Below are 19,146 nucleotides of genomic sequence, written 5' to 3'. Positions count from 1 at the left end.
AGTTTAGACAACTCCATATATTCTAATACCTCCAAGACACACACAGAAAAACACACCAAAAATAACCCAAGACATAAGACACAATCTCACCCAAAAATAATCCATCCATTCATCCAAGCGAGCAAACCAAACCCAACCCCAAAAAGAGAAATATTCTGTACTGGTCCGTCCGTGGCACCGACCCTCAGACGTCTTTACCCAATACAGTAACCCATTCGGTGCTGCCCGACAAAACGGTAACATTACCGTGACCAACATCCGGAACTTCCTACCCGTATTTTTCAATTCCAGCAACTTCTACTAAGGTTTCTGGTATTTGCCATGCCCTACAGGGTCTGGGTTGTGTCTGACTGTCGGGGTCATTCCCGAAAGGGTCCATCCAGCGCCGAGGGACCCATGGATCATCAACATCTAGGTGCACATTGTAGTAATTGAGTTCTCTCTCGGACATGTTCTGAATTGGGAATTCTATCTACCTTGCCTATTCTTCGGTAGGAGTTGCCGGGCCATGAATGTCCTTTTTCTCTCAATCTTTCTCTCGCTGCCTAACGTGCACCGCACATGGTTCGACCGGTCGCATGGAACGGAACCAACAATCCACGAATTTTAGTCCATTCCATCCAGCTTAAACCCTACTTTACTACTTTGTAGAAAGAATGCCGAACCACGGATACCATCTACAGGGATCTTCCTCGGTGATAAAATAAAGTAATGTAATGGATATATGCTATAGAGACCATTAAGTAAAAACTAGCTTGGCTAGAAAGTATGTATCTATACAAGCAATAAATCTGCGGTATTGCTTTCAAAATCACCAATTAGGTGATAGACGAGAAGAGAAACTCCGTCACTCATTCACATCCTCACCCCCACCTCACCCCACCGCACTACATCTCAGCCATCCACAAATAAAAAGCTTTGGTGAATGGTTTACAGCTGCATAGCCACAACACCCAACACCAAGCCTGCAGCAACAGACACGGGCGCAGCAATGGCCATACCGGCGCCGGTGGAGACGGGGGCAGTCGTCTCGGTACCGCTGGCAGAGGCAGTAGAAGTACCCGAGGCAGAGGCAGAACGAGTCGAGGAGGCTGTAGTCGACAGAGTGTTAGCGCCCGAGGTAGTAGTGGTTAGTTTGCTGGTGCTGCTGCTGGAGGTGGAGCTTGTGCTGGTGCTTGCAGTGGTGATGGAGCTGGATCCAGTGGAGGATGAGGAAGAGGTGGAGGAGGTATCAGTACCAGTAGAAGTGCCAGTAGAGGAAGTGGAAGAAGAAGAGGCGGAGGTAGTCATGGAGGCGCTGGCGGCGGTGGTGGTGGAGCTGGAACCACCCTCGACGGTGAACTGCTCGGATTGCGCGAGGATACCGCTGTTCGTGGAGGAGGTGGAGAGGAGGTTGATTTGGTAGCCGGATCTGTTTTCGTTATTAGTATGGTGGTGATGGTGAATGAAGTGTAGAGAAGTGGAGGAACATACCCATCGGTGACGCCGGACAGGCCGGACACGGTGTAAGATCCCTTTGAGGTGTCGACATCAGAGGCGACCTTCTTCTCTACAGTGGGGTAGACGGCGTTGTTGACCAGGTAGAGGTCGAAGGTGGAGGGGTCAGTCCTGTGCATGGTGGTTAGTATGTGGTGTGATTTAGGGCTGATAAGGGAAAGAGGGGACGGGACATACGAGACGGAATCCCAGGTCACGGTGAAGGAGCTGGAGAGATCGACATCTTCGCCCTTCTTGGGGGAGGTGACCTCAAGGGCTAGTGAGAAGTTAGAGGACTGTATCGGAGAATTGGCTGGGAAGATAAGAGTGTAGACTAACCGCCGACGAAGGCAGCCAGAGGCAGAAGAGACACGGCGTAAAAGAGACGCATGGTTGCAGAGATGAGAAAATTGAAGAAGGGAAAAGGGTATCAATTGGTTATTATGATAGAAGAAAGATAGAAGAATGATGGAAGGAATCAAGACAGAGAAGAAAAAAGTCGGAGGACACCCTGGTTAAATAGAAGTGTTAATGGGTATCCAGTTTGCCATCGTGTCTCACAAATACTGCTAGTTAGTTCATGGCCGAGATGACCGAATCTTCAATCAACGGGTTCAGTTCAGTTCAGTCTTAGCCGCCCCAAAGAGAATCCCGGAGAATGAACCGGATCCATTACATGACAACAATAACAACAACACCAACTAGACTACTGCTACTACTTACTAGTACACTAAGTCAAGTAGATCCTCCGATGGTCTGTGAGTGGGCGGCTTCTCAATACGTTGGATCATTTTGAAAAACAGGCATGCTATATATAGCCAGCTGGTCAGGAACCAGGGAACGGGGCGAACGGGGGATGGTGAGGTTTCTGATGACAGGCAATGGATGCTGGCGCAGGATTGGGCTGGTTTCAGGTGGACAGGATGCAGCGTGGACCAATAGACACTCGATTGATAACGCATGGGGCTATTAGCTTATGCGGATAGAATATGAGGGAAAAAGGAAAGAAAAGTAGGGTAGAGTGGAAAAGACCTGTCAGAATCACACTCCCTCTGTCTCTTTCTCACTCCCACTCACTCTCTTTTTCTCCATTTCTCCAATTAATATCTCTTCTCCTCGCACCGCCACTTCTCGTAATCTCATCTTGGCAGAGATTCCCCCATGCATAATAATAATAATAATAATAATAATAATAATAATAATTCAACCCTCAACTGCTCAGGTCCAAACTCAAAATCTCGACTGGCACAGGATACTACTAACAGTCCCTCCCCTCCCATCAGCCCATTCTATTCTCTCCCCATATAAGTAGACCTCCTATATTACTTCCCACGTCGCACTTTGTGCTTCCTTCCTTATCAATGTTGGAATTCGTCATCCTCACACGATAACTTGTTTTTGCTGGACGCAAGGGGGCTCCACTGGGTGCCTTATCAAGCCTGGCGGTTAACCATCTAACCACTTTGTAACTAGCCATAACCAACTAAATCAATAGAGACTAACCAACTTCATACCTAGTATTCTTACCTCTCTATCTCCCCGCCCAATCAACACAGCACGATTGACTCTTTATTCAATGCGGGAAAGAAACCCTCCCTCCCACCTTTTTGAACTCCGCGTCTTCGTATTCCCTGATAAAGCCGAAATTGAGTGGCTGGCACTGCCCTTTCCCTTTTTCTTTTCTTTGACTGCAGGAACACTCTTTCCTTTTCCCCCCTGAATTGCAGATTTTGTTGCACAAGGAACGATACTGTGCAACATACCCTCACTGTAGATGTAATGTATTGTCGATCTATTTACTGTCGCCCGATTGAAAATATGGAGTTAGTAGAGCGGGGTAAATATCTGTATCTCAGACGGATGGCATTAGTTTCCACTTTCTGGTCGAGGATCTTGGTTGTGACTGTGTACTGTGGACCGTTAGATATGTAATCTAACTATAACAACTTAAGTTATCGACGCATATTCATCTATCTGCGACGCTCTGAACACGTATTGATCTTTGGGTTGCCGGTGGGGAGTGTCGGATGCGATCTACTAAATCGGACCACTAGATATAACATTGAATCGAAATCTTCAATGATGATAACCGATTGTGATACGTATGAAGATTCGCATCCTGAATCTTCTATCCCAGCCCCTGTTGCAGGGTTGCTACACACATGTTGTGTTAGCTAGGTAAGTGCTTACTAGCAGTCAGGGGCGCCCGACGTGATACAATTCATCTGATTGTAATGTATTTGACGCATCGCGAAGATGGTTCGGTGGTGTAAGATGTTACTCTTACGAGGTATGTTTCAATCTTTCTGATAAGTGCATTAAGTAGTCATTATCCTAACATACATTTGCAGACAGTTGATTACTCATTTCTCATGATCACGGACCATCCCATCGTTACAATTTATACCCTCATCCGAGTTTAAGGATTGAGGCTGTTTACCAGGCGACCGTCGAGCTCAGCCCATCCAACTCGCGCTGGTAGTTCCGGTGCTGCGCAATCTGGTAGAAGAATATACCCACGAAATCCTTGGCGCCCTTCGCGATCTGCACGCTTTCCTTGAAGCTCTCCGGCTTCTGCACGCCACCGGCCGTGACCACGCCATACCATTCCACGGGCTGTGGCTTGGAGCTGGTGGCCACTTGCACATCTAGCACACTACCCAACGCCTCCTTGATTAGCTCGGCCGCTTCACCTGTGCCAGCCAGTGGCTTCAGGTGGCCAAATGTCTCGGCGATCCAGTACCGCATCTGCCCGTTCTTCCGGAGCGTCTCCACATGCGGGCCACCGGGAATGAACGTGGCATCAAACATGGTTGATCGCTGTCCGTCATACTGGTGGTCGGCGATGATGCCCTGCGATGTCTCCTTCGATTCCCCGTCGGCATAGATGGGCGACCGTTTGGTGCCGATGACAAACGGCAGAGCACCCGCCACCTTCACAGCGGTCTGAATGCCCTTGAAGGCCACCGGGTCGTATCCGTCACCAATTATGATAGCAATGCGCCGACTGGCGATGGTCGGAGACTTGGGGGGAAATTCGGTCTGGGAAACATGAATCGTCCTCCGGCCGTGGTTGGCCATGAGGGCCTTTTGAGGAATCGGGGCGCCCACGACTTCCGCCACCTGCTGCGCTAGGGTCAGGTCGATCTCCGCCAGACGCTTGCCGGCCAGGCGCTCGTAGACGATAGGGTCATCGCAGTGGTCGAGCTCGAACCCAAAAGCCTTGACAATGTGCAGCTTCTCGTGCTCCGACATGGAGTTGTAAAAGAGTTGGGCCTGGGAATGATGCTCGCGGAACTTGGGGCTCAACGCGCGCCTCTTGCGGCCTTGTACCGGCTCGGGGTATGACTCGAAGCCGCCACCCTGGGGAGCAGGCTCGTCCGGCTTTGCCGCCTCGAAGCGGTTGGGCCAGTAGTTGACGGTACCCTTAGTGATGCGGTGTTTCATGGCACCGTCGCGGTTGTGGTTCAGCACGGGGCAGACGGGGCGGTTGATGGGCAACTCCTCCCAATTGATGCCGAGACGGCTAATCTGGGTGTCGAAATAGGAGAAGTTACGGCCCTGAAGAAGAGGGTCATCGGAGAAGTCGATACCGGGAACAATGTGTGATGTACAGAATGCAACCTGCTCTGTCTGTGGGAAGAATTCGTCCACGTTGCGGTTGAGTTCCAACACACCAATGGTGCGGGGAGGGACCAGATCCTCTGGCCAGATCTTGGTCGCATCGAGAATGTCGAACTCAAAGTCATCCTGTTTCTCTTCAGGGATGGTTTGGATAGACAGGTCCCATTTCGGATATGCGCCGTTGTCAATGGCCTCCATCAAGTCCTTGCGATGGAAATCCGGGTCTTGACCCGCCAGTTTCAGAGCTTCATCCCAGACGAATGAATGCACGCCTAGGTGAGGCGTCCAAATGAACTTGACAAAGTGGCGCTTGCCCTCCTTATTGATAAGCGAAAAAGTGTTGACACCAAACCCTTGCATCATCCGATAGGACCGGGGAATGGCGCGGTCCGACATGGCCCACATGAACATGTGAGTGGCTTCTGGGTGCAAATAGCAAAAGTCCCAGAAGTTGTTGTGCGCGGTCTGCGCCTGAGGGACCTCATTATGGGGCTCAGGCTTCACAGCGTGGACTGCGCCAGTTAGTCAAGTCAGGGATAAGAAAATGGATTGGGATGGACGTACCGAAATCAGTGAACTTGATAGCGTCCTGGATGAAGAAAACCGGGATGTTGTTTCCAACCAAGTCCCAATTACCCTCGTCTGTGTAAAATTTGGTTGCGAATCCACGAACATCACGCACCGTGTCGGCGCTTCCCTTGCTGCCCTGCACGGTGGAAAAGCGGACGAAGACCGGTGTATTCCGCGATGTGTCGGTTAGGACCTTGGCATATGTCACGTCCTCACAGCTTTCGAGTAGCTTAAAGTTTCCAAAAGCGCCGGTTCCACGGGCATGGACGACACGCTCGGGAATCCGCTCGTGGTCGAATCGGTGAATCTAGGATACGATCAGCCACTGCATACCTCTCCACGATAATCAGCGCAGGCATGTGGAAGTACCTTCTCGCGCGCAATCTGATCCTCTAGCAACGATGGACCTGTGCGACGGTCGTCGACTGACCGCAGCCAATTGTCGGTATTGCTAATGGGCACGCCGTGGTCGGTGGTCTGACGCTGCTCAGTGGTGACATCGACCAGGTCGCGCTCCAAGTCGACCGTCTTCTTGTTCTTGGATGAAGCCGTCTTAACGGCTTCGTGAGCCTTCTCAAGCCCTTCGGCAATGACCGTGGCCATGGTGATACTGTGGGGTTGCTGAAAATAAAGCCAGTGGTAGGGAATTCGATAAGAGCTAATAGATGGCAACAGAAGAATTCCAGCGACCGGTGGGGTGAGCCTACAATTATGTATAGACGATATATGATCATCGAAGCGCTTCCCAGTTCTGCGAGCCAGTCAAACATCCTCTGTAATGGGGGTTGTCGGATTGGCTGTCTGGCACGTAACCATGACGTTGCGGACGGAGACGTCACCGTGACCACTTTCTTCCCCAGATCCATCCGGTGCTTAGAATGCTTAGAAATCTGCAGGCTTCTTATCCACCAGATTCAGGGTCTAGACATTGGGCTAAGATCAGGCTGTCTTCCCACTCATTCGTGGTACTTGGAGGCGCTCATTGGAGCGTTCACTGGCGGTGGTAGGGGTGATGTTATGATGTTATTCCCAGTCGGTCCTTATCGGCAAAGGCGGTCCGATAAGCGATGAGGATTGTGATGCATTTGCCATCCGGCATGCACCGCATCATCTTGCGGTTTCCAGGATTGCTGAGCCCTGAAGCCTGAAACCTGAGACAGTGGGGCATCTTTTCTAAGCGTGCATCAATTTGCACTACGGCCATGTGTTGTACCAGTACCTCCAACCAGTGTCTCCGATCGATACCTTGAGGCTTGGCCTCCCGGGAGCATCCATCGTTAGTAACCCCGTATGGATTAGTTCAGTCCAGTCTGACTGTCTACTAGACTAGCGGCTGCACACGCGAAATTGCCGGTTACTTGTACCCCGCGTATCATCCGGTTTATGTTCATCCAGACGTGTCAGAATTAGTACCTATCCAAGCTCTTGCCGTCGTGCTGCTCGTTCCCGGATCGAATCAATTCGTCGACCACCTCTTCAACCAAGTTCACGCGCCCAGACCATGCGGCAGAGGATCAAGCAACTCGACCTAGACGGTCGCGAGGGCCACGATGCCATTTTTGAGGCCTCCTACCTGGATGATATTCCGGCCGCCTTGGAGGAATGGGGAGCGTCTCGCATCCTACTAGTCGTGAGCACGACCCTCGACACCAAAACATCTATGATCAAAGACTTGGAGGCCCGGCTATCCCATTGTGTGCTACAAAAGAAAACGGGAGTGGGAAGTCACTCCCCGTACCGGGACATCATGGATATTGCCCATACCATTCAGTCACACGGCACTCAGGCCGTCATCTCTATCGGGTCCGGTTCCTACTCCGACGCATGCAAGATCGCCGTCATGCTCAGTGCGACTCTCCCAGCCGGCTTCGGCACTGACGATATGGAAGCCCTGGTCGATCAGGTTTACGGTCTGGCTGGCCCCGACGGGATCAAAGCACCCACCACCAAGCTCATCTGCGTGCCGACCAGTCTCAGCGCCGGGGAGTGGAACCACTATGCCAGCGGCACCAATGCTCAGGGCAAGAAACAGCACTTTGTGCATCCCGAGGGATCCCCGAGCTTGATCCTGATGGACCCGCGGATCGCCAGTACCATGCCCTCGCACCTGTGGCTGGCGTCGGGTGTGCGGGCTGTGGATCATTTCGTGGAGACACTGTGCAACCCTGAGTGCCACGAGGAAGCCACGGAGCACATCAAGAAAGCGCTGCCAATCCTGATCCGGGGTCTCAAGGATTATCACACCGGTCAGGAAAAGCATGATGAAGAGGAATTGCTTAAAGGCATTTCGGAATGTCAGCGCGGCTCACGAGACGCTCTTCTACCCTTCATTCAATGGAAGATTCATATGGGGCCAAGCCATGCGATCGGCCATCAACTCGTGAGCCTGCTCTTTGGTTGCGCATCTACATTGACTGTACTGCGATAAAGACTACTAACCACCGAACTCTGCACAACAGGGAAGTGTCGCTGGTGTGCAGCATGGTAAGTGATCCCGAAACCACTTCAAGCTGCGGAAAGTAGAAAGCCACTAACTGTTCTACGCATGTTCAGGAGTAACGGTAACTAAATCCGAGAAAGCCACCAATTGTGGGCAGGCAGTCGACTAACCTTTCACGTTTTGTGTAGAGTTGCATCATCTTACCCGCGACGTTGCGATACACCAAGCCTCAAACCACGGCTGCCCAGGAGATAATCCTCGACATCTTCAACTCGGTGTTGGGGTTCCAAGAGACTGAAGCCGCTGACGCTATGTTACGATTTGTGCAACTCCTGGGGATGCCATCCCGGCTGTCCGAGGTCAACGTGACCAGTGACGAGCAGTTGCACAAGATTGCCGATATGACTTTGACCGACGTCTTGGCAGAAAAAGGGAACCTGCCGGACAGAGCTGGTGTGCTGCAGATCCTCGAAATGGCTCGGTAAACAAGTATTATGCGGCGGGTCGACGGAGGCGTCTTCAATTCCCACTTCGTCGTACTATGCTTCTTGGAGTATGTTCCACCACGAAGAGTGGCAGACTGCCCTAGAAGTGTAAGCTGTTCGTTTGATCCCTTTTTGTGCTTCTGGTTTGTTCAAGAGTCCAATGTCTGTGGGATGGGTCGTGGACGCGCGTCCAGAAAGCACGCGGGAAGGAATGGAAACAGCAGCGCATCCGAGACTCCACTGACGTCATGGGTCACTGCACCTAGGTTAGTTAGCAGGGTTAGCAGTTAGACTAGTTAGACAGTATATCTTCGCGATGCCATCTGGCATATCCGGACATAGATGCACATAATTGTGAGTTGCTGCCCATAATTGCGAGTTGCTGCCCATCTGAACGTGACAGCTTCTGAGGTATGTAGTCAGACCCACTCACGTAGAGATTGATTACTGAGCCATAAGCTCCACCAGCAGATACTTGTCAGATTCTGCGTACGGCAGATAAAACCATCACCAGTTGGAATATCTAGCAGACCGCAGTGAACATGCCTATTGGAAATCAGGATTCCGGAGTGACTGGCGCGGCCAAATTCGTCACATCGACCCTCGGCAACGCGGTCGGCGGCGTCTCTCGCACTGTTGGCGGGGTGACAGGCGCCGCGGGGCGAGGTATCGGCGATACCATCACCGGCGCCACGGGGAGCGCAGGGAAGCCTGTTGGCGATGCACTGGGGAGTGTGGGCAGCGGCGTGGAAGATGGAGCCCGGAAGGTTGCCAAGGGAATTGAAGATGCTGGACAGTGGAAGTGAGAGGTGGGGGGGGGGAAGAGTGGACGATGGGAACAAGAGTAAACAATGATGGATGTCGGTCGGTAGGCGGTGTGCTAGTTCTTCCTGCAGTTTCATGATTGTTACTGTTGCTCTAAAGAAGCAAGCTGGAAAGCCTTCAAACCTATAAGGGTGCTTTTGACTAATGCGATTGATGATTATCTACGTCTGCAGGAACAGCACATTTATCTGTATTTTCAAGCATTGCTTCAACTGCCTGTTGTACTTGCATATATTTTTGCGGCAGAATGTCTTATAAAAGTAAGCGGTCAGCTGAAATACATGACTAGAGGCTCCGAAATATGCAGCTGCTATGGAGAACAACTTTTGATGTTGGCTAATAATTATAATATTATTTTACTTTTGCTAAGGAGAACATTCTATCTCCAGTCAACAGAATCTAATAGTGATGCTTACTAGTAGTCTCCGTCAGCTTAGTAGTATCCTCCGACCCTTTGGAGTCCTCATGCGGCTGAGACAACTCCTCCCGAGAGTATATATTTAGATGACTACTACTCTTTCAATGCAACCACAGATTACCACATCAACCCTGCTGCCCTGAGCGCAAGGCACATCCAATTCCCATGGAGATACATTGCATTAGTGTGCTTAGTATGACTACTAGTAGTATTATAATCTACGCAGCCTTCTCTCCCAGAGCAGCAATCATGAATTATTGCATTGAGAAAGTGATCATCGGTTCAGATCCGAGCTGGCTAAGCGGAAGCAATACTAGTACTGGATAAATGTTGCATTAACATTATGACGGCGGATATTCCGCGCAAGAGAATACTGAAAGAGGCAAGATGGTCCTTTCCGGATTGATAAGCAGCACCCTGCTCCGTCGTCCAGGAGGGGCAATGCAATTTACAGTAGCACTGGACGGATGCTGGATAGTACCTCGTGTTGGTTACTTGCTAATAATACTACTAAGCAAACCGTCAGCAGCAAAATCGACGTCGACCCAGCCTTGCGGATCCAGGGTACAAGGGAAAACGCCACTGGAGCCAACCCTTTTTTTATCCTTTTGACCTACTTGACTCCGGCACCCCGACTCCGAGAACAGAACGGATAGCGGAAGATGGGAAGGAAAACCTTAAAATCCGAGCCAAAAAGACTAGAAGCTAAAGGCAGAAGGCGAGAGAAAAGCCGAAGAAGCCCCTTCAGCTTAACTAAGCCGACCGGGGGAAGGACTGAGTCAGCGCCCGTACTAACCAGATGGAGGCCTGTGAGTGGCTCAATGGGGATTAGTGGACGGGTTGCCTCAGTGCGGCATCCACGAATTGGGGCCCGTCGCCGGTCAGTCCCGGCTCAGGCTTGAGCTCGCCTCCTCACTCTACTGACTAGTTAGTTAGTTAGTTAGTAGTTCTTCTCACTACTAGTAGTATTACTCTCACTGCCTCCTCCTTCCCTTCCAGCCCCGGTCTTTCTGCCAGCCATCTTGTCTCTTTTGACTCCTTCCACCTCCCTCCCTCCGCATTCCACCTCCTGGCATCTTACTGTTGCTGACGCTCGACTGCCCCTCGATACCTCCCGCGTCGCTCACCCACTCCCGATACGCGCGTCAAGCCCCGTCCGCCCTTGATCTACCCTGCCAGCTCCGCTACACTTGGTTTTCTGCTACCCTCGCCGAACCCTCCGATCGTTGCGATCTCGCGAACGACCATTTCCCCCCCGCCTGTCCTCCCCGCCGTTCGTCAGGTTCGAAGAAGCGACTGGGTCTGGAGCAGACTATCGCGACGAATTTCTGCTCCCTGTCTCGAATCCGCTATCCTTCGTCATCCGGTCAATTAACTGCGCGGCTGCGATTACTCCCCGAAGGCCTGCGTGGCCGCCTCACGCAGGGTCCCTCCGTCCTAACCGATCCGATGATTGCCGCCCGCCGCTGAACATAGTCCGGGAATTTAACCCATTGTAAATGGATCCCATACAAGGGAAAGGGGACGAGGAACTGAGTCGGGCCTCCGACGAGGTTCCTCCGATTCCCGACCAGGAAGCCAAATCCACCAAGCGCGCACGATGGGCGACAAAACGCATGACCGCCGCCAGCGGTCTTCGGAAGAGAGTCTCCATCCTGGAACGGGGCAACCGTCGTAATACGCGGAACAGCATAACTGATGCAGCAACCGCAGGGCCAGAAAGCAATGAAACAGAAACAGCTTCGTCGCGGAAAGTCTACTTTAACCTTCCCATCCCGGACAGCGAGCGGGACGAGGAAGGCAATCTGAAGAACGTTTATCCCCGCAACAAGATTCGCACTTCTATCTACACGCCATTGACGTTCATCCCGAAGAACTTGTGGTTGCAGTTCCACAACATCGCTAATCTTTACTTCTTATTCGTCATCATTCTGCAGTGTTTCTCCATCTTCGGAGATGCCGACCCGGGCCTGAGTGCTGTTCCCCTGATCATTATCGTCGTGGTCACTTCGATCAAGGATGCTATCGAGGACTGGAGGCGAACGGTATCCGATAACGAACTCAACAATTCCCCGGTTTACCGTCTGACCGATTGGCACAATGTCAATGCCACCCTTGACAATGTGTCCGCCTGGCGAAAGTTCAAAAAGGCCTGTACTCGGGCCACCGTATTCACCTACCGTGCCATGAAAAAGCTCGTGCGCCGCAAGTCCGCCGACAAAGACGTGGCTGGAGATGTTGAGATGGCGGATGCCCGGCCATCCGTGGAACCCACCTCTCCGATTGAGTTGAGGGCCGTGTCCCTCGATGCCCGTGCTTCTGGAGTTTGGCCGGATCATGCAGATCATTCCGGCAGAAATGCGGCCTCGGGCCGCGTCAAGGGCGACATCCTCAATCCGACCAAGACTGCTTCCGGGCAGGCTCGCTTTAAGCGTCAACATTGGAAGGATGTCAACGTCGGTGACTTTGTGCGGCTGTACAACGGTGACCAGATTCCCGCGGACATGGTGATTCTCTCAACCTCTGACCCAGACGGTGCCTGCTATGTGGAAACCAAAAACCTGGACGGGGAGACCAATTTGAAGGTTCGCCATGCTCTTAACTGTGGTCGCGCAGTACGGAATGCTCGCGACTGTGAAAGAGCGGAATTCGTTATAGAAAGCCCTCCCCCGCATGCGAATCTCTATTCGTTCAGCGGTGCCATTTACTATAACCAACAGGACGATCCCGAGGCGCCGCCCCAGGAACAGGTAGAGCCCATCACCATAAACAATATTCTCCTCCGTGGCTGCAGCCTTCAGAACACAGAGTGGGCATTGGGTGTGGCCTTGTTCACCGGTTCGGAATCAAAGATCATGCTGAATCAGGGTATCACTCCGACTAAGCGACCACAAATGGCACGTAACATGAACTGGAACGTTCTTTACAACTTTGCGATCCTCTTTATCATGTGCTTGATATCCGGTTTTATCAACGGTTTTGCCTGGGGACTGGATGACGCGTCCTTAACTTTCTTCGAATACGGCTCTTATGGTGGATCCCCCGCTGTGGAGGGTGTCGTTGCCTTCTGGGTGGGTGTGGTTCTCTTTCAGAACTTGGTTCCCATTGCCTTGTACATCTCACTGGAAATCGTGCGCTGGATCCAAGCGCTCTTTATATTCTTCGACCAGCACATGTATTACGAGCGGCTTCAGATGTCTTGCGTCCCAAAGGCCTGGAACATATCAGATGACATCGGGCAGATCGAGTATATCTTCTCGGATAAAACAGGTACTTTGACGCAAAACGTCATGGAGTTCAAGAAATGTACGGTCAACGGCGTCGCATACGGTGAGGCCTATACTGAGGCCCAATTGGGAATGCAGAGACGACAGGGGTTGTTGAATGTGGAGGAGGAAGCTGCCAAGGCTCGCCAACGTATCAGCGACGGTCGCGTGGAAATGCTGCAGCGACTGCGTCAACTGCACGACAACCCATATCTCAAGGACGAAAATCTGACCTTTGTCTCGCCTCAGTACGCAGCGGACCTAGGGGGTGCGTCCGGTGATGCTCAGAAGCAGGCTGTCGAGAGTTTCATGGCCGCGCTGGCTTTGTGTCACACAGTGGTTACGGAACGGATTCCGGGTGATCCCCCGCAAATTGAGTTCAAAGCCCAGTCTCCCGATGAGGCCGCCTTGGTGGCTACTGCTCGAGACTGTGGGTTCACAGCGATGGGTCGCTCGGGAGATAGGCTCCTTGTTAACATCATGGGTGAAGAACGCAGTTATAGAATTCTGAACATCTTGGAGTTCAACTCTACGCGTAAGAGAATGAGTGTTATCGTTCAAATGCCGGACGGAACCATCCGTCTGTTGTGTAAGGGCGCTGACACAGTCGTTTACTCTCGCTTGGCTCCTGGTCAACAACGGCAGTTGAGGGATGTCACCTCACAGCACCTTGAGACCTTCGCTCAAGAAGGTCTCCGTGTGCTCTGCGTGGCAGAACGTATTCTCGACGAGGAATTCTACCGCGAGTGGAGTCTTAAGCACGACGTGGCAGCAGCAGCCATTGTGGATCGCGAAGAGAAACTGGATGAGGTCGCAGGTATTATTGAACAGGATCTGATGCTCCTGGGTGGCACGGCAATCGAAGATCGGCTGCAGGATGGTGTGCCCGATACAATCTCTTTGTTGGCTGATGCCGGTATCAAGCTCTGGGTCTTGACAGGTGATAAGATCGAAACGGCCATCAATATCGGTTACTCCTGCAACCTTCTGAACAACGACATGGATATCATGGTATTGAGTGCTCCAGATTCTGATATGGCTGCCAAGGAGCTGGACAGCAAACTCGAACAGTTCGGAATTACTGGCTCGGACGAGGAATTAGCCGCGGCACGCCAGGACCACTCGCCACCCCCATTGACCCATGCCCTTGTCCTCGATGGGGACTGTCTTCGTTTGATGTTGGACGATGCCCTGAGGCAGAAATTCCTGTTGCTTTGCCGGCGCTGCAAGTCCGTCCTTTGTTGCCGTGTCAGTCCCGCCCAAAAAGCGGCGGTTGTTGATATGGTCAAGACTGGTTTGAACATCATGGCTTTGTCGATTGGAGATGGCGCCAACGATGTCGCCATGATCCAAAAAGCGGATGTCGGTGTAGGTATTGCAGGAGAGGAAGGTCGTCAGGCAGTCATGTGTGCCGATTACGCCATCGGTCAGTTCCGATTCCTACAGCGTCTCATTCTCGTTCATGGACGATGGTCGTATCGGCGGCTGGGCGAGACGACGGCCAATTTCTTCTACAAGGTAAGCAACCCTTCAGGTTCCCGTTGGAGCGAACGGCGGGTCCTAGCTTGGCTCAAGAGCTCCGACGCTAATTTTGCCCTAGAACTTGGTGTGGACGTTCGCGCTATTCTGGTATTCGATTTATGACAACTTCGATGGCTCCTACCTCTTCGAATACACGTATATTACCCTGGTGAACGTTGCCTTCACCTCCCTACCCGTCATTTTCATGGGAATCTTCGATCAGGATGTCGATGATAGGGTATCTCTGGCCGTACCGCAACTCTACATGCGGGGTATTGAGCGTAAGGAGTGGACGCAGTTGAAGTTCTGGTGAGTCTGGCTGCTATGTCCCAAGTCTGCGGTCTCGAAACCAAGCTAACGGTTGATCAGGATCTACATGTTCGACGGATTTTACCAATCTATCATTTGTTTCTTCATGCCGTACAGGCTGTACTCGGTGGCCAATTTCCAAACAGAAAACGGACTCAGCATCGATGACCGGTATCGCGTGGGTGTGCTAGTCGCCACCTGTGCTGTGGTTGCTAGCAACACCTACGTGATGATGAACATGTACCGATGGGATTGGCTCTCCAGCTTGATTAATGCGATCAGTTCACTGTTGATCTTCTTCTGGACTGGTGTTTACTCATCCTTTGAGTCATCGTTGACATTCTATGGCGCCGCTCGCCAGGTTTATGGTGCCCTGTCATTCTGGGTGGTCCTCCTTCTGACCGTGGTAATGTGTCTTATCCCACGATTCGTCATCAAGTGTATCCAGAAGGTCTACTTCCCCCTGGATGTCGACATTGTCCGTGAACAAGTCATCCTGGGCCAATTCGATCATCTGAAGAAGTACGAAGCCTACGTGCCACCCGGTGTCACCAAGCTGGCAGCTTCATCGGACAGTGAAGCCTCGACCATTCCCTCGGACGGAGGCCATACTCCTCAGCCCCATGTCACGCGCGACTACCCCGTGCCTAATGGAGTTGACCGCACGGCGGACTCGACACCTGTTGCACCGTTAGTCGATGCCCAAGGTGCGCCAACCAACCTGGGCAGCCAAGTGACCAGCGCCAACGCGAGCAGCGTGGCCTTTGGACTCCAGCGCCGCGAGTCTTCCGAGAGCACCAGTCGAGACCAATCAGCTTTCTCGAGCCAACTCCTAGCCGTTGATTCCACTAGCATGGAACCTCAAATGCCTCACAGTCCACTCAAAAGCCGAAGCGACCCCTCGACATACCCTGTATAGATAAGAGTCCGAGGCCCCTTCCCCTGCTTCTTCTCTTCACCCCCGAAAACTGTCGATATACATACGCACCACTCCCGACTCGTTGCGATTTGACCAAAAGCTATTCAGCAACTTTCTCATTATCTACTTTCGATCTTTGATGCCTTCTGTGAAGTTATCTGTCACCTTTGTGTGATTCCTTCTTACTTCCTTTTCTTTTTTGGTTTACCCTGGAGTTGGTCGGTTTTCCTTCGAATTTCTTCATTCTATTGGTATTCCCCAACTTCACGGTGCATTTTCATTTTCAGTTTTTCCCTTATCTTGTTTCCACGTCTCGCCCTGCCGATTATAACACCTACCTACCTACCCCTTCGAGCTCAGCCAAATCTGGCTTGCCTATTCGGCATCCGTGCTGGCGTGCTTCGTCTTTGTTCAACCACATAATGTCTGAATTTCTTTACGATCGTGAACAGCTTATTTCCTTTCCCTTGTTTATACCGACCTCGGATATATACACACAACGCAGTGTTGTAATATAGACAGCCATCTATTAGTGAATTACATGACTTTTCAGCATACGATTAGCCCCCTCTATAGTCAACCAGGGATCAAAGAAACTGTAATTCAAGCTCGTGAATATGACCCAAATATATCATGCCAAATATAGTACCCACATACACATCTAAACCTCCCCTCCATCTTTCAACTTCTCCTCACTCCCTCCCTTCCCATCCCCATCCACACCCCCCAATTTCGCCGCCACATCCTTTGTAAACCTCGCATCTACCCCCTCGGCGAAACACGCCGCAATCACAGACAACCCACCAAACGCAATACTCGCCAAAAACACCGTGCGAAACGACTGCGAATACGCCGTCTTCACCGCCTCTGTCACCTTCCCCAGAATACTCGCCGTCATGCCGGGGACAGCGTCATACGCGGCCGTCGTCCCCGCTGACACCGCCTCAAGCAGATTTGTCAGCGACGATGAAGGTAAACCAGCATTCAACGCGGCGGCAGACACATCGCGCGGCAAGTCCACCGCGATGCGGTTGTCCAGGATGGCGACGTAGATGGCGGTGGCGATGGTGCCGGCGACTTGCTTGGCGGAGCCGAGGAAGCCGCTTGCGAGGCCGATGTCTTGGGGCGAGCAGTACAAGGGACACATGATTATGGTTATCAGTTCAAGGTAGCCGACCCAGAAGCCGCCGACGGCGGTGAACTATTTGATCTATCTTAGTAACATTGTGAGGATGGGACGACATGAGGATAAGCGTACTGCGATACCGTATGCCTGGCGGTATTGGTTAATGGATGCCAAGGCGCCCGAGAATGCGGTGATCATTAGAGTGGTTATGATCAGTTGGTATTTTGTGTATCCCACGGGTTTCATTAGGATGCCGGCAGCGACTTCGCCGACAATGACACCGGTGCCCGTGGAGATCTGTGTGTGGGATGCGGTTAGAGGGAATGGGTGGTCTGGGGGGTGGTCTGGGGGGGTGATAGGGGAGGGTCACTCACTGAGAGCCAGCCAGTTTTGATGGTATCGGTGGTGTAGAGGGCGGTGATGGCTGTTGGCCAGAGGAGACTGTAATGATTTGTAATTAGATTGACGTCAAGGCGATTGGGGATATAAGCGTACCTCATGGAGAAGTAGACCATGTTTCCTACTAGGGCCGAGCACACCGCACCGGCGTATCCACGGTTTCGGAGTAAGGACATGGGGAGGAGGGGCTGCTGCAAGGGAACGAAGATTTCTGTTGATTGGGAAGGGAGTGAGTCAGTTTACTAAGTAGTCTGCGGTACATGGCTGGCTCACGTACCATATAGAGCAAAAGCAAGCAAGCAGACGAATCCGATGACCAGAACAGCAACGACATGGGCTGAGTGCCAAGCATATGATGTGCCACCCCATGCTGATAGAAAATCGGGTTAGCACTTTGCAAGAACCAAGTAAAAGCTGAAATGGAGACTCACAAAGGCCAAGCAGGACTAGGATCAATCCGCCGGCGTACAGGAGAAAGCCAATGTAGTCGAATTTCTTGAGACCATCGACGCGGCTCTCATTTCCGCGCTTGGCATCCCAGCCAGGAGGGAAGTAGAACAAAACCAGCAGAATGATAGACAGACCACAGGTGATGATGTTCAGGTAGTAGGTCCAGCGCCAGGAGCGGGCGGTGTTGGCGATGAACAGATCTGCAATCAGAGAACCGAACGCAGAGAATGGCAGCGTTGTGACGAAGATGCCGGCGTTGACAACCGGACGAGCACGGTTGGGGACCAGCTCAGCGATCACGAAGCTGAAAGTCAATTGCACTGCAGCAGCCAGACCGCAGAGGACACTGCCACCGATGACGGTGGGAACGGTTTTGGCTGTTGCGCAGACTATGGAGCCGATGAGGCCGAGTAGTTGCCCTCCGATCAGAATGTATCGGCGACCAAAAAGGTCTCCTAAGCGACCTACCAAGAGGAGGCCGACCTAAAGTGTGCTTAGCAAGTTTTTATACTTGGATGGAGCATATTTTAACAGAAGAAAGATGCTCATACTCCGGAGATTAGTGTGAAGACGGTCGAGATCAAGCTGTAACTGGGGTCCGGCCCTGCAAGTAAAAAAAACAGTCAGTCAGCAACTGTTGGCTGATAATTCCAGGTAGTCCAGCTTTAGAGGGGAGATCAACTTACCCAGGTCAGCATTAATAGCGCTCAAGCTGTTTACCTATTTGATAGTCAGCGACAGGCTTGCTGTAGTAATAAATGGAGAGACTGACTGGTAAGACATAGCCCAGGTAGAGACTGATGGCCATCAAGCACACGGCAATGAGAGAGCCGACAAAGTTCTTACTGCAGTAGTATCCGGCCGGCAGTTCATCTAAGTCGACAGGGGTGGCCGTTAGCTCACCGACATTTTTTTGGTCCATTATCCTGCCTTACAAAAATCACTGGCGGAAGCGGACCTGCGAAAAAGAATGAGGAAAGGAAGGAGACAGGGGGGTAGAATTAAAAGAAAAGCCGGTTAAAACGTGGGAAGAGAAATTGCGGATAAAGCAGCAGACGCCGGCGCAGAATTGAAGCCATGACGAATCGGAATGGGAACGACTGGCCTGGACCCAGTCGAGGGCATCAAACCATCTGAAAAAGTCCGATTCGAGAGGGGTGAAATTAGGGCACTTTGTGATCCCTGCCTAGTGCGTTCGTGGAGTCCGACGGTGTCACGGCGCCATATTAGTTGGATAACTAGCATTTCCGTCCCTGGGAGCGGGTGGAGCACGTAAATTGTTCTTTACCATATGGCCAGGACCAGTATTGCTCAGATC

At 51.8% G+C, this 19,146-nt stretch overlaps 6 protein-coding genes across 6 annotated transcripts; 3 read left to right on the top strand and 3 right to left on the bottom strand.

The window, feature by feature from the left end:
- Window positions 1-930: 930 nt before the first annotated feature.
- Window positions 931-1,867, bottom strand: BO87DRAFT_384308 (GPI anchored serine-threonine rich family protein; the record flags this gene model as incomplete). The annotated part of the gene is made up of 4 exons (XM_025624685.1): window positions 931-1,411; window positions 1,474-1,608; window positions 1,675-1,753; window positions 1,816-1,867. The coding sequence occupies 4 exons, from the start codon at window positions 1,865-1,867 to the stop codon at window positions 931-933; spliced, it is 747 nt and encodes a 248-aa protein (XP_025482644.1).
- Window positions 1,868-3,801: 1,934 nt separating this feature from the next.
- catA (catalase catA) lies at window positions 3,802-6,354 on the bottom strand. Its single transcript, XM_025625893.1, has 3 exons — window positions 6,040-6,354; window positions 5,665-5,977; window positions 3,802-5,612 (listed from the first exon to the last, which is right to left on the bottom strand). Exons 1-3 carry the CDS (start codon window positions 6,271-6,273, stop codon window positions 3,913-3,915), a joined length of 2,247 nt encoding a protein of 748 aa, XP_025482643.1. The 5' UTR covers window positions 6,274-6,354; the 3' UTR covers window positions 3,802-3,912.
- A 475-nt stretch (window positions 6,355-6,829) lies between these two features.
- Window positions 6,830-8,743, top strand: BO87DRAFT_222365 (iron-containing alcohol dehydrogenase). Its single transcript, XM_025618695.1, has 5 exons — window positions 6,830-6,946; window positions 6,996-8,050; window positions 8,130-8,154; window positions 8,224-8,231; window positions 8,299-8,743. Exons 2-5 carry the CDS (start codon window positions 7,172-7,174, stop codon window positions 8,593-8,595), a joined length of 1,209 nt encoding a protein of 402 aa, XP_025482642.1. The 5' UTR covers window positions 6,830-6,946; window positions 6,996-7,171; the 3' UTR covers window positions 8,596-8,743.
- A 294-nt stretch (window positions 8,744-9,037) lies between these two features.
- Window positions 9,038-9,600, top strand: BO87DRAFT_374195 (uncharacterized protein). The gene has a single exon (XM_025622730.1). The coding sequence runs from the start codon at window positions 9,138-9,140 to the stop codon at window positions 9,399-9,401; it is 264 nt and encodes an 87-aa protein (XP_025482641.1). The 5' UTR covers window positions 9,038-9,137; the 3' UTR covers window positions 9,402-9,600.
- Window positions 9,601-11,337: 1,737 nt separating this feature from the next.
- Window positions 11,338-15,853, top strand: BO87DRAFT_423485 (phospholipid-translocating P-type ATPase domain-containing protein; the record flags this gene model as incomplete). Its single annotated transcript, XM_025627170.1, has 3 exons — window positions 11,338-14,622; window positions 14,705-14,934; window positions 14,995-15,853. 3 exons carry the CDS (start codon window positions 11,338-11,340, stop codon window positions 15,851-15,853), a joined length of 4,374 nt encoding a protein of 1,457 aa, XP_025482640.1.
- Window positions 15,854-16,514: 661 nt separating this feature from the next.
- BO87DRAFT_456851 (trichothecene efflux pump) lies at window positions 16,515-18,786 on the bottom strand (the record flags this gene model as incomplete). Its single annotated transcript, XM_025628760.1, has 9 exons — window positions 18,601-18,786; window positions 18,515-18,548; window positions 18,380-18,432; window positions 17,810-18,311; window positions 17,656-17,748; window positions 17,475-17,589; window positions 17,354-17,420; window positions 17,112-17,276; window positions 16,515-17,054 (listed from the first exon to the last, which is right to left on the bottom strand). Exons 1-9 carry the CDS (start codon window positions 18,748-18,750, stop codon window positions 16,515-16,517), a joined length of 1,719 nt encoding a protein of 572 aa, XP_025482639.1. The 5' UTR covers window positions 18,751-18,786.
- Between the last annotated feature and the right edge of the window lie 360 nt (window positions 18,787-19,146).

Source organism: Aspergillus neoniger (genome assembly GCF_003184625.1).
Source record: "Aspergillus neoniger CBS 115656 unplaced genomic scaffold BO87scaffold_7, whole genome shotgun sequence".
NCBI lineage: Eukaryota > Fungi > Ascomycota > Eurotiomycetes > Eurotiales > Aspergillaceae > Aspergillus > Aspergillus neoniger.
This window is presented reverse-complemented; position numbering and strand designations above follow the sequence as displayed.